Source organism: Ailuropoda melanoleuca, chromosome 18 (assembly GCF_002007445.2).
Source record: "Ailuropoda melanoleuca isolate Jingjing chromosome 18, ASM200744v2, whole genome shotgun sequence".
Taxonomy (NCBI): domain Eukaryota; kingdom Metazoa; phylum Chordata; class Mammalia; order Carnivora; family Ursidae; genus Ailuropoda; species Ailuropoda melanoleuca.
Genome location: NC_048235.1, coordinates 5,244,358 through 5,259,011, shown reverse-complemented (window position 1 = coordinate 5,259,011; position 14,654 = coordinate 5,244,358). Strand labels below are relative to the sequence as shown.

Here is a 14,654-nt window from a genome sequence, read left to right as displayed (position 1 = left end):
GAAAAGGCAACTCATTGCATTATTATTGCCAATTATTCTAGTATTTCTCCAAAGTCCTACTTCACTCTCAGCCTTTAGTTGGCTTGACCAAAGCATCTTTTCCTCGTTGGCTGCAAGTGTGACTAAGCCTTTCCAAACTCACCTTTCTTCCCTTTTCTCAGATGCCCAGTCTCACTTCCCCAAGCACCAGCACTGACATACACACGAGCCTTCACTCCCCTAAAAGACATCCCCCATCCGAATTATTTTTGAGTCTCTTCTTTGGTTCACCCCAAATTTCTATCTTCTGAGTGGCTTGATCGCAGGTCAGGCTGGGAAGAAAACAGTATCATAAAACTGATTCACAGTGACAGAGGGAAGATTTAGAGGTCCTCTTATCCCCCAAGGCTACTCAGATTTTAAAACAGGAATCATGTCAACCCAACTGAATTTCCAATCTATAGTATATATTCTCTGTGGAAAATAGCAGGCTGAGAAGAGGAGCTCATTTCAGCCAGAGATTTTCCAGTTTGCTCCCACATGGGATGGAGTCTGCCTTTGAGATAGTGTCCTTTCAGCCAACACAGGATCCTTTCTTTTGTGCATTCCATTCTTGTTTCAAGGAAGCCCCTCAAAGTTCCGACAGGTATCAATCATATAGGCAGCTTAGGGATAAAATGTCTCCAGATGATTCACAAGGGAGCTGACGAATTTTGGCTTGTGATTCTTTTAATTCTAAAACTTTTCCTCAGTGTGTGGGAATATATTTATCCAGTGTAACTTTAGTTGCGGAAAACCATGGGGCACCTGGGTGGCTCAGTCTTTAGGTGTCTGCCCGGCTCAGGGCGTGGTCCCAGGGTCCTGGGATTGAGCCCCACATCAGGCTTCTCCACTGGGAGCCTGCTTCTTCCTCTCCCACTCCCCCTGCTTGTGTTCCCTCTCTCGCTGGCTGTCTCTCTGTCAAATAAATAAATAAAATCTTAAAAAAAAAAAAAAAAGGAAAACCATGTCCCACGTTTTGAGTCTCAGTACCTTCCAGACAGAGCTCTTTGAACTCATAAGAAAATTAATGTAACGGTTTCAGAGACTGGAAGGTGACTTCTAGGATCAAACTAGGAAGGAGCTAGAGCTCCTTGCCCAGGGCCTCAAACGCCCCTCCCCTTCTCTTTTTCTCACCACCCGCAGAGAACCTGGAATAAGAGAGCATTGGCCTCAGGATAAATGCAAAAACTGGTCTCAGGGCTTTTAATATGCAAATGCATGCGATCTCATAACAATTAGTAAAGTAAATGCTATGGTTGTCCTTGGTCCCCCGCCATGGGAGGCACAAAAGGGTCACATAACCTACCCCATTCACACCACTAGTGGGAGTGGAGTTGAGATTTGAGTGTAAGCAGACTTCATTCTGGTCCAGTGCCCAGGTCCTTCATCACTGTCACTGCACCAGCTCAGTGCCCGAAAGCTTGCTGTGTGACACGAGTCACTAGCTACATGTGGCTATTTATGTTAAGATTAATTAAAATAAAATAAAAAGTCGTTCTCTCAGTCACTGGCCACATTTCAAATGCTCTGTAACCACATGTGGCCCGTGGACAATGCAGAAATAGAGTTCCCATCATCGTCGAAAGTTCTATTGGACGTTGGTGCCCTAGAGTCTAGAGTCGAGGCCTCCTGATTTCAGTTCACTGATATTCTTGAATATTTTACTGATATTCTTTAATACCATTTCCAACACTTCTGAAATAAAGCAGTAGCTACGTACAAGCTTAAAATATGTGAGCGTATTAGCGAAGGATAGCTGTTCATTAGTATTACCTCTTCCAGAAAACATACTTGAATTATAATAAAATGTTTACTATCTTACCTCTGAAATAACTAGCGGAGATTGCATCCCGCTCTGCTTGTGCAGGCCTGTAAGTGGATCCAATTGTAACGTTCTGTCACTGCTCACTCGGGCAGTCAGACATTTCAAATGATGCCCCAGTCCGGTCTAACCTAGACAAAGGGCATAGGCTGTTCATGTCAGTCCTTCTGGATTGAAAGAGAGGAGACACTCTGAACTTTCATTAATGTTCCAGTCAATACTCAGTTGACAAAATATACTGGATTCAATTATGGCTTATTGCATTTTTCTACGGCTAATAATTTCAAGTTGCATTTTGTGTGTGCTTCCAGGTTTGAAACCAAGAGCTACTCTGGGCATTGGTGAGTATGTGTCTAGCAGCATTCTAAGTAATAATACAGAACCTAAAGGAAACCTTTGAAATCTTTATGGGCTCTCAAGGTCAGGAAGAACAGAGAAGAGCTTAGCTCTGGGAGAAATAAGTTCTCAGCGTTGCTAACCTTGCACCACACCGTTAACAAAATAAAATTCTAGCTTCCTTTGTCCTGTCACCCCCTCCCCTTGATATTGTTACTTCTTTTGATCTAATATGTCATGAGAAAGACAAGAGAATTTTGTTTGTGGGGTAATTGTTTCCATCTTTGTGAAACTCATGTCATGTAGCATTCCTGGACTCTTGCCCTTAAATTTGCTTAGCCATTAAGTAGAAATTATCCAGAATTATGATGATTATGGTGGGAATTATTTCAGCCAGCAGGTGCGGTTATCTGATGGTGAATGCTGGATTCTCAGCTCTTCAGCAATCCAGCTGCCCAGAGCAGACAGCCTACAGGCAGACAGGCTGTCCTGTTCCTCACCCCCAGGGCTGTCTGACAGGGACAGGAGGCCAGCCTCAGGCCAGTGTTAGCATGACTGGTGCAATGTGCCTATTTCCCAGGGGCAGTGTCCTCAAGACCACGTGGTCAGGAGACCTTCATCCCCATCACTTCCGGAAGTCTCTGCTAGTCATGAGATGGTATTTGTCCAGAATCAGGTGGTGTGGAAGGTTGATAATCCACTTGAGATGATCAAACAGGACCTACTGCTAGTTCATATCCTTACTTTTTTACCTATTTCAAGTTTCTATCTTTATCATTTTTAAGAAATGTTCTATAAATACCTTGAGGGTATGCAATTCCTCTATTATGTAGTTTTGTCTTGGAGTTCCTAAGAGGCTTGTATGTGCATCAAGAAGAAATTCCCCAGGGATGAGTGCATGTGGATTTAGGACATTTATTTCCAGTCAAGGGAGACAAACAAGGCGGGTTAAATACGGCACTGCAAAACTTATCCGTGTGTTCTGGAGTTCGAAAGGCTTCTAGTTTGTTCCCACTAAGGAGATTTTGCTTTGGGAACTGGCGTTGCGTAGGGAAAAAGGACCCACCACTTTCTACAACACTTTTTCTCTTCATTACATTCACCAATGGTGTCATCCGTGGTTGTGCATCCTCCGTCCTTGCACACGCCTTTCAGGAGAACACACTGCTTCTGCCCGGGAATAACGCCAGTCCTCGCTGTACAGAGAGAGATTTGACATCATTAAATCACCTGCAGATTAAATGACTATCAAATTGTCAGTCATGCACACAAAGCAATAAATTTACAAACAGCCTTGGGATAGAAGAGATGGTATTTCCTAGAGGAAGAGATTAGGTGCTTCAGCTCCAGGGGTGCCCTTTTGTGGGGAGGAGGGCTAGGAGTGCAGGACTATACACATCTTGGAGCGGGCAGGCTGATTGCGAGAAGCTTTGAGAGAGTTTCCTCATCTGGGGCAGTGCATTTTGAAATGTCGGATCGATTTGTTGTTGCTACCGGGACTGGGGAGGCATTCTTGGTATTTAGTGGGTATTAAAGCTGGAGGTTATTGGATTTCCCCCCTAGTGAACTGTCCTGCCCCAAATGCCAATACCTTCACTAAAAAGCACTCTTTCAAAGGAAGTATCCATCCTTCCGTCCCCTCTCTGTGCTGATCACCCCATCCGTGCTTATGGCATCCCTGTCCGATGGAACGAATCTAGCACCTTTTATAGACAGTTCGCCAATCCTGTAGAGTCCACCTTACCTAATTTCCCCATTAAAGACTATGCGGACAACACGTTTTCTATGTTGTCTAACGCCACTTATCTGTAGATACGTGAAAAGAATTTCTCTCAAAAGCTGAAATGTGTTTTTCCTTAAATGTATCTGTTTTCCTAATTCATTTGGCCATTGAGAAGCACGTTACAGAGTGTGTGCCCAAGGGAGGAGCTTGCTTTATTCTTAGGGTCCTTCCTGTAGTCTTTCAGGCATAACTAGTGTTCCTTCTTTCCCCTGTGGATCCCGGTGGATGTTACATAAAAGACACACTCTGTTCATGTTCATTAACAGACGTTAGTCCCCGAACCATCCAGTTAACCCACCTGCATCTCTTGTTGTCTTTACTTCCTGTAACAATACTAACCATAACTGGTTTCTTTGCTGCCTACCTTGTACCTCTTCGCTCACAGTTTGACCCCCTTTGTGCTTCTGAATCTTTTTTTATGTAAATCAGCATCTTTCAATTGTTTCTCCATTCTGTAGAAAAATAATAGCCAACTAAACCAACACAGCCTTCTGTAACTGAATTTTCAGAACCTGCGTGACACTGTTCTAGTCTTGCTAGAGGATCCAGCCCGGTGCCAGCTGGGGTCACACCCTGGCCGCAGGCTGGCCGTCTATTAACGCGGGGTCTCCAGGCAACACGAGAATGGCCTCATGGGGGAGCTGGGCCGTGTCTTGTGGCGCTGTCTCTGCTGGGCCAGTTCTGGAGGAGGAAATGTCTGTCCTTCAGGGAGAGAACCGAGGTTCTCACGAGACAGCTGTGCCAGGCATGGGCTCGGCTGCCTCGTCGACACAGAGCACAGGCTCGTGCTCGCTGTGCAGCGTTCCTGTTGGTGGCTTAGTCTCTCCCGTGATAACTTCGTCCAGATGCTCAGTGTAACATATGGGGACATTTTCAGGTGTCCTAATGAAACTAAAATCAAAAGTTCTTGGTATGGGGAAAGACGTAGCGAGAAGCAGCAGGGTAGTCCTGTCACGCATTTTACTGGAAGGTTCAACTTCCTGATGCGGTCCGTGGTCTAGGGTAGCACCATTCTCTCTTCTTGCCACATGCCTCTCGCTTGAGTCAAAAGGGTCAGAGCAATTCATCCTTCCAGTGACGTGCTGTCTACTGAATAGGAGGCTTGATTTAAGGAGGTGTCACCTGACCAGGAAGCCCAAGAGTTATAATCTCCCTTCTAACCATGACTGGGACGTGTGTTCATGCCCAGGCACTGCTTCAAGTCCGGAAGGTAATATTAAGTCACCTGGTTCATAAAGAAGAGCATTTCTTCCCAGATATTGACACTTATTTTCACTCACTGGCGTAATAGTAGATATATAGAGCAATTGAAGAGAATGATCTAATCGATTTCAGAATTTGTATGATATTAATGTGTTATAATGGTTATATCACATGCAGTGGGAGAAGGGGTATGTATTTACTCATTGCTGTTGGGAAAGGAAGATGTAGATGCTTTCTTCATATGGTATCACAACATAAATGTCCTGGATGACATGGGGGAAACTGAGAATCACACTAAAATAAAAGACCATACGAGAGAACATACACCTAACCTCAAAAAGGACATGATTTTCTCAGCGTAAGAACTCATTGAGTTATTAGCTGTTCTATTTCTTGTTGTGGGGGGTTGGAGAGCAGTGTTTGGGTGGGGTGGGCTCTTCCTGGAACTTTATCAGCTAAGAAATAGATTGGCAGTTTTCTTTTCCGTGGGTAATATAGAGTTCAGGCTGTCTTTGCTCGTGTCCAATGTGGTCTGTTTAAATATTATTCTCCAGAGTCAGTATAAGAAGAATGCTCTAATTGTCTTAATTCTCAGGGAGCTAATTAATCAGTTCAAGAGTTAAGCCGTTCTGGGGCTCCTGGGTGTTCAGTCAGTTGAGCAGCCAACTAGTGATTGAGGCTCAGGTCATGATCTCATGGGTCATGCGCTTGAGCCCCGAGTCAGGCTCCACGCTCATCAAGGAGTCTCTCTATTCCCTCTTCCTCTGCCCCTCGTCCCCTCCATCTCTCTCTCTCTCTCTCTCAAATAAATAAATAAGTCTTTTGAAGAAAAGCATTATGCCATTCTAGCCTCTTTATGTCCCTACTCTCAGAGTGTTCATGTGTGTGTATATATATACACATATACAAATTTATATATATATCATATATGTAAAATACATATACTTTTCTAGGACTTCTTGGATTCATTTTGAGAGACATATGAAGAGATATGCTCAAGTAGTGATCAGTTAACATTCATTGGACTGTAGGTTGATAAATCAACGTTTTCTTATTTGGATTATGTAGTTTCTTTGGAGAAATTTCCTTCATGAAAACAGTGACCTTTTTTATTTGATTTTTTTAAGAGTTTATTTATTTATTTGACAGAGAGAGGACACAGTATGACTTGGAGAATCCACAGAGAGCTAGATCAGGCTTATTTACCATTAGATCACAGTAATTATAAGATGGAAAAGTTAGGAATTTTGATTTTCTAATTCCTTACGATTGTTATTTATACACTTTCTCTATTTTCACACAGTTGCTGGTGGTTTCTCAGATTTAATTCCATGTGTTTACCTCAAAAGATGATTCTCCCAAGATTAGAAAGGAAGGAATCTACTGTAAATTTGAAACTCCTTCTGCAGTGGAACCAGAAGGGATTCTGAGGACAGGACAATTGAAATGGTGAAAGAAAGGGAAGATGTCAAGGGGACCTGTCAAGCTTGCAGGCTGCAAGCACCCATACATAAGCCTAGTGTATGTGCAGAAATCGAGAACCCCTGTGTGATTTAGATACTAGTAATTTCTATTACCCATGTATAAAGTCTGATTGCCTTGCCCTTCTTGCTCTTAAAATGCCCCCCTTACAGACTTAGCCTTGGTGCCAACTTCTACCTTCATGTAATTCCATGAAATGCTTGGCACCTTTTCTAGTATGAACTAGTGCCAGTTTGTACCCAGCTAGCGTGGCGGCCTTCTTGCAGTTCCTTGGCACATTGTGCTCTCCTCTCCATCAGCGACATTGCGTTGACATCTTCCTCTGCCAGCAGTGTTGACTGCTTCTCGCAAGCGATTCATTAACACTTATCTTTCTATTTGGGGCTCGAAAGGCATGCCTCAATGATGTCTCTGACATTGCAAACAAGACAATGACCACATGTTAGGGGCACTCATAGTGCTCTGTTCCTCTCCATTGTGCTTATTAACATTTATAAGTATATATTAATTTGTGTAATCATTTGACTAATGTCTGTCGTCTATAGTGGAAAACACTTTCCTTTGTTTCCCACCATATCCTGGTGTTGGTGAAAGACACAGCGTATGAATAATAAGAGGTGCTCATAAATATTTGTTACCGTGGAACGCGATGAGGTACTGTCTGAGCCCACACGCATTCTCTCTCTCCTGTTCCTGATAAAATCCCTTGGCTTCGGTCTGTTTTAGACTATCTAATACCTACTATCTAATACTGTCTTACTTTTGGATGCGCTATTGTATTTGTGAGTATCCAGTCTTGCATTTATCATATTAACTTCTCTAAATGTTAGCCTTAGATTTCCTACAATCCTATTTTACCATAAATCATTTCTGGCCTTTGCTCTAAGACACCTTTTTCTGTGTGCTTCCCTCACTACTGCTGAACCATTGCCGTGTCCCCTTTCCCACTAGAATGGTGGCTTTCGGCCAAAGTCTACTTCAAGGAGATCTATCCCTTGTTAATCCTTTTAAAAAAAGACCCAGCTATTAACATGGGCTATGACTTTGGGGAGGAGACAGCGATTTAGTTGAGCTGAATTTAGCTCAGATGGTGGAAGGCAAGCATGAGCAAAACCTTTCACTCATCCACTGTGCAGGCATAATTCTCTTGTGGCAGGTGCCTTCGTCGATGGCGGTTTATCTCATTTTAAGGAACACAGATCAGGAGAATCTAAAGACTAGCATTAATAGTCCAGTAATAATGGCAGAACATTTAGCCCATGTGACATGCTTACCTCAAACAGTGAAGGAAAGAATTTGGAGGCAAGTGAAATAAGATGTTTCACAGACATCGTATCTTCCAAAAGAGGAAATATAGGAATCTACTTAGATTCCTCGATATTTAGTTAGGAGATTTTGAGGTAAAAACTCTGAGAGAAATCAGGGTTACCATTTTATGGGCATATCCACACCTGTAGATTGATGGGACCCACAGTGACCCAGATTAAAGATGTTTCTAGCTGCAGCATTGCCACTACCTGTGTGACCTCAGTAAAGTCATGTTCTTCATGTAGACATGGATTCTCTTATCTGTAAAATTAAAGAATTCACCATTAAATTGCCTTCTAATTTTAAGGCATGATCATTGTATGATTTTACATTACATGTCACTGCAAGTGTGTCTGGCTGCAGCTGTGTCTTGTGACAGATCTGAGAACCAAATGAGAATTATGTAAACTCCTTCAGTTGGGGACGACTATATATCAGGTAGATCCCAAGATAGCCGCAGAGTAGGCCAAGATCCAACAAGTACTGTTGATTATATTTAAAAGAATCTTAGAGGTGAACCAACAAAGCAAGTGAGTTATCCAGGCCTCATCTGTGTTCAATGACCACAGACATTATTTTGAGGGATGCGAACATCCCTCCATTAACAGTGGGGAGAGGAATTATTAGTTCTTATGAGGACCTGGTTGAACCAGCCTGAAGATGACCACAGTCCCCTTTTCCTTTGATTCTACATTTTCATATTCAAACTTCTGAATCATGCGTCCTAAAGATATAATCATATTCTTAAAATGCTTTATCCGTATTTTGTCCTATGCTTGAAATTTTGCCACCGAATACTTTATTCCTCTGTTCATACTTTTTTCAAATTCCCCTGCTCCCTATTGTTTTTTTTTTAATAACTTAATGCAATCCCTTCTTGTGGAGCTCCGTCTTAGGACCTAACTTCTACCCTTCACAAATATTCCTCACCAACAGACTCTGCCTCACTTCCGTTCACTAGCCAAGTTTGAACGAAGAGCTGCCATTTGCACTCTCCTTTTTGGAGATTGGGGCCTGGTAAAGGCTACTTGATTTGTTTGCTAAGCCTTAAGTCATATGTCGTAGCTTCTCCACTCTCTTTAGTTGAGCCCCACTTTTTAAGTATGGAGCTCCTGGATCTCATTTTCTGTTGATGGAAATCTTCGGTTTTACAGTTTGGGCCTCATCAGTTCTAAGGGAGATGATCATGATAGACTTCTGATCCCCTAAGGCTGAGCATTAAGGTCTGAGTTAAAATGGCTACAGTATCATTGAGCTTCCCAGTAGACCTCCTAAAAAACCCACAGTTGTTCAGCAGTTCCTAAGAAACCTACAGTTATTCAGCATCTTACCTTTTGGTATTATAGTCACAAAGAGGAAGAGAACAGAAAGAAGGGAATGGAGTCTCATGATGGAATGCCCAGTAGAAAGATGAGTGATCAGGGATAGTGGAACACAGGGCCTTTTATTTACTTCTGGGGGACTGAGGTTCCTTTTGGTCAGTGAAGCTTAACAAGTAAGAAAATAAAACAACTTCCGTTGGAATATTTCCAAACCCTGGAATCTCTAAATTTGGTGACAAATTAACCTAATTACAGGAAACCAGATGGTTAACCCTTTACTTTTCCTATGGGATCTCAAATTCCCCAGAGGCCAGTGCCTTTGTCCAGTCGTCTTTTGAAGGTGGCCAAGACGTAAGATCATGTGAGTGTACAATCTTTATTACCAAAAGTACTCTGACTTGCAAGAGAACTCTTCCACAATACACTCTTTTCCACAATAATGATAAGAAAATTGCCTAAGGACTGCTTTAAAAAAAGAAGTTGCATTTTTAAGTTATTCCTGAAAAAAGAGACTAGTGTCATACATGTACAATGTTCTTAATAGTATCTGGAAGGTAAATAGGCTTAGGTCACACTGAAGACTAACATTTTCTCATCTATTAATGCTTTGTGTAACTGTCCCACATGACAAGGGTGGTGAGATCAGGAGAATTAAAATATCAAAGACAAAGAGTACACTGTTTCTTCAATAACCATTTATTGTCAAAAGATTATATGGGTACAACTTCCAGAGACTTCCTAACCTCTCCCCCTGCCCCTCCGTATAAAATCGCTGTACTGAAAATTTAAAAACATGCCTTTGGCCAAGAATCAGTTGACCTAAAACCAAGTCTTCTAAAGCTAATTTACCTACTGATAAATGGCTTAATGATACATTTATCTAAATTATATTTTCATTTATAAATTTTTATATGTGATACCAACTTTTTGGGGAAAAATTTTATATACTTTTATGTCTTCTATTTTGGCTACTTTTGATCATGTTCATGTTTGTTGTTAATGTGTTATTCTTTAATTTATTTTTAATAATTGACATATAACATGCCTAGATTGAAGATGTACAGTGAGTTGATTTGATGCATTTATATGTTGCGATATGATTACCATTATAGTGTTAATTAACACCTCTATCAGGTCACACAATTGTCATTTCTTTCTTGTGGTGAGAACAGTTAAGATCTAGTCTCTTAGTAACTTTGAAGTTCATAATACAGTATTATTGACTATAATCACTATGCTGTGCATTGGATCTCCAGAACATCCTTGTTAGTTGTAAGTTTGTACCCTTAATAATATCTCCCCAATTCCCCCAGCCTCTAGCCCCTGGTAACCACCATTATAGTCTCTGTTTTTATGAGTTCAGCTTTTTCAGATTGCACATATAAGTGACATCATATAATATTTGCCTTTGTCTGACTTCTCAGCACAATGCCTTCAAAATCCATCCATGTTGTTGCAAATGGCAGGATTTCATTTTTTCTCATGATGGAATAATATTTCATTGTATATATATACCACTTATTTCTTTATCTGTTTACCATTAATAGACACTTAGATTGCTTCTGTATCTTGGCTATTGTGAATAATGCTGCAATAAACATGGGAGTGCAGATATCTCTTCAAACTCCTGTTTTCGTTTCCTTTGGACAGATACCCAGAAGTGGGACTGCTAGGTCATATGGTATTTCTGTTTTTAATTGTTTTGAGGAACCTCCACTCTGTTTCCATAGTGGCTAAACAATTTTGCATCCTGCCAGCATTGCACAGGGGTTCCCTTTTCCCCACATCTTCCCAACACTTGTTATCTCTTGTCTTCTTGATGACAGACATTGTCACAGGTGTCATAGATAATCTGTCATTGTGCTTTTGATTTGCATTTCCTGATGATTAGTGGTGCTGAGAACTTTTCATGTAGTTGCTGGCCATTTATATGTCTTCTTTGGAAAAATGTCTGTTCACTTCCTCTGCTCATTTTTTCAATTTGATTGCTTATTTTTATTGTTGTTACTGAGTTCAGTGAGCTTTCTATATATTTACATGTGTATACATATTAACCCCTTAACTGATATATGGTTTGCAAATATTTTCTCCCATTCCATACGTTGCCTTTTCATTTTGTTGATTATTTCTTTTGCTGTGCAGAGCTTTGTAGTTTAACGTGGTCCTGTTTGTTCATTTTTGCTTTTGCTGCTTGTGCTTTTGGTGTCATATCCAAAAACGTGCCAAGACAAATGTCAAGGAGCTTTTCCCCTATGTTTTCTTTTAGAAATGTTATGGTACCTGGTCTTATATTAAGTCTAATACAGTCTGAGTTAATTTTTGAGTGCTGTAAGATAGGAGTCCAACTTCATTGTTCTCCATGGGGCTGTCCAGTTTTCCCATCACCATTTGTTGAAGAGACCATCATTTCCCCCATTGAATGTTCTTGGCTTCCTTCTCATGTAACTGGTTAACTGTATATGCTGGGGTTTATTTCTGGACTCTTTTCTCTTCCATTGGCCTATGTGTCTATTCTTCTGCCAAAAGTACTTTATTAGTTTTTTAGTTTTGATTCTGTTGTAAACAGAATCATTTTCTTTTTCAGATAATTTTTTGTTGGTGCATGGAAGTGCTACTAATTTTTTTAATGTTGATTTTGTACAACTTTCCTGAATTTGCTAACTAGATGTGACAGTTTTTTGGTGGAGTCCTCTGGATTTTCTGTATATAAAATCATGTCATCTGCAAAAAGAAATAATTTTACTTGTTCCTTTTCAATTCTGACTGCCTTTTATATTTTTCTTACCTGATTGCTCTGGCTAGGGCTTCTGGTACTGTGTTGAAAATGAGTGGAGAGAGTGGGCATCCTTGTCTTGTTCCTGATCACAGGGGAAAGCTTGCAATCTTTCCTCCTTTAGGATGATGCTGGCTGTGGGTTTGTCACATATGGCATTTATTATGTTGAGATACTTTCTGTCTATACCTAATTTGTTAAGAGTTTGTGATTGCTGTTGTTTTGTCATAAATGGATATAATTTTGACAAATGCTCTTTCTGCATCTATTGAGATGAGCATTGATTTTATCTTTCACTTGACTAATTTGATATGTCACATCTATTAATTTGCATGAACCATGCTTGCATCCCAGAGAAAACTACCATGTGACCATGGTGAATGATCCTTCTAATGTGCTGCTGAATTCAATTTGCTAGTATTTTATTGAAAATTTTTGCATCTATATTCATCAGGAATGTTGGCCTGTAGTCTTCTTTTATTGTAATATTATTTTCTGGCTTTACTATCAGGGTAATGCTGACCTTGTCAAATGAATTTGGGAGTCTTCCCTCCTCTTTGATTTTTTGGAAGAGTTTAGGAGGATTGTCATTAATTCTTCTTTAAATATTTGGTAAACTCTACCAGTGAAGCCATCTGGTTATGGGTTTTCTTCATTTGTTTACTGATTCAATGTCCTTACTTGTAATTGGTTTGTTAAGATATTCTATTTCTTCCTGATTCAGTCTTGGTAGGTTGTATGTTTCTAAGAATTTATCCATTTCTTCTAAGTTGTCCAATTTATTTTTTATAATTTTTTAAATATTTTATTTATTTATTTGACAGAGAGGGGGAGAAAGAGCACAAGCAAGCACACAAGCAGGGGGAGTAGCAGAGGCAGAGGGAGAAGCAGGCTCTCCACAAAGCAGGGAGCCTGACGCGGGGCTCGATCCCAGAACCCTGGGATCATGACCTGAGCTGAAGGCAGACGCTTAACCGACTGAGCCACCCTGGCACCCCTATGTTGTCCAATTTTTTAGAGTATAGTTGTCACAGTAGCCTCTTATGATCTTCTTTATTTCTGGGTTTCCAATTGTAATGTCTCCTCTCATTGATAATTTTGTTGATGGGTCCTCTCTCTTTTTCCCTTGTTTAGTCTAGCTAAAGCTTTGTCAATTTTATCTTTTCAAAGAAGCAACTCTCAGTTTGGTTAATCCTTTCTATTGTTTTCCCATTCTCGATTTCATTTATTTATGCCCTAATCTTTATTATGTCCTTCCTTCTGCTAACTTTGGGTTTAGTTTGTTCTTTTTTTAGTTTCTTGAAGCGTGAAGTTAGATTGTTTATTTGAGTTCTTTCTTGTTTCTTAATATAGATGTTTATTGCTATGAACTTCCTCCTTAGAACTGCTTTTGCCACATCCTATAAGTTGTCTTGTGTTATGTCACCATTTTGTTTCGCTCAAGATATTTTTTAATCTCCCCTTTAATTTCTTCTTCGATTACTGACTGTTAAGGAGAGTATTATTTAATTTTTTCTGTATTCATCAGTTTTCCTCCTAGTACTAATTTTGAGTTTTATACCATTGTGGTCGGAGAAGATACTTGGCGTCTTTTCAGACTTCTTGAACTTACTAATACTTGTTTTATGGCCTCACATATGGTATGCCAGTAAATGGTCTGTGTACACCTGAAAGAATGTGTATTCTGCTGTTGTCAGATAGAATGTTCTGTGTATGTTTGTTAGGTCCATGTGGTCTATAGCATTGTTTAAATCCAGTATTTCTATATTGATTCTCTCTGTGGATGATCTATCCATTGTTAAGAGTGGTATGTTAAAGCCCCAAACTTACTGTCTTGCTGTTTATTTCTCTTTTTAGTTCTGTTAGTTCTTGCTATGTATAATTTGGTGTTCTGATGTTGAGTGCTTAAATATTTATAATTTTTATATCTTTTTGATGGACTGACCTATTTATAATTATATAATTACTTTCTTTGTCTCTTTAAACCATTTTTAGTTTAAAGTCTACTATACATTAGTACCTGTTTCACTAACCAAAAGAAACCTGAAGAGGATTTTCACTTTTACAAAAAAGCCACTCCTGTACTAATGTAGGTCTTTCATAAAAGGAAAGTAGTGTAGGTTTCATAGGAATCACTCTATTTTTGGATAGTGGGGGAAACCTGTAACTTATTTAAAATAGACGAATTTCTTGAAAAAAACAAACTACCAAGCTTACTTAAGAAGTTACAGGTAACACGAGCAGCCCTGTATTTATTAAATCTAATGTGCAATTTAAAGCATTTCAACAAAGAAAATTCAACACTTTGTTGTTAAATGTATACATTCAAGCTTTTAAGAATAAGTAATACCAATTTTGCAAAAATCTTCCATGTATTAGAAGATGAGAGAAGACTTACCAACTAATTGTGTGTGTGTGTGTGTGTGCGTTTGAGGCCAATTGTATATTAATCCAAAACAGGGCAAAGTCTTTTCAAGAAAATAAAATTTAAAATAGAATAGTCTGGTGATGGGTATTAAGGAGGGCACGTATTGCATGGTGCAGTGGGTGTTATACACAAGTAATGAATCGTGGAACTTTACATCAAAAACTAGGGATGTACTG

The 14,654-nt window shown here is 39.9% G+C and overlaps 1 protein-coding gene across 1 annotated transcript; it reads right to left on the bottom strand.

The window, feature by feature from the left end:
* Positions 1–3,193: 3,193 nt before the first annotated feature.
* LOC109488653 (beta-defensin 130B) lies at positions 3,194–9,344 on the bottom strand. Its single transcript, XM_019793749.2, has 2 exons — positions 9,287–9,344; positions 3,194–3,375 (listed from the first exon to the last, which is right to left on the bottom strand). Exons 1-2 carry the CDS (start codon positions 9,342–9,344, stop codon positions 3,194–3,196), a joined length of 240 nt encoding a protein of 79 aa, XP_019649308.1.
* Between the last annotated feature and the right edge of the window lie 5,310 nt (positions 9,345–14,654).

Bases quoted from the DNA above. Each gene is read 5' to 3' on its own strand.
- LOC109488653 (XM_019793749.2), bottom strand. From the start codon at position 9,344: ATGAGACTCCATTCCCTTCTTTCTGTTCTCTTCCTCTTTGTGACTATA. The intron at 3,376-9,286 runs GTAAGATGCTGA...CTCTCTGTACAG, and splicing joins TGTGACTATAATACCAAAAG to CGAGGACTGGCGTTATTCCC.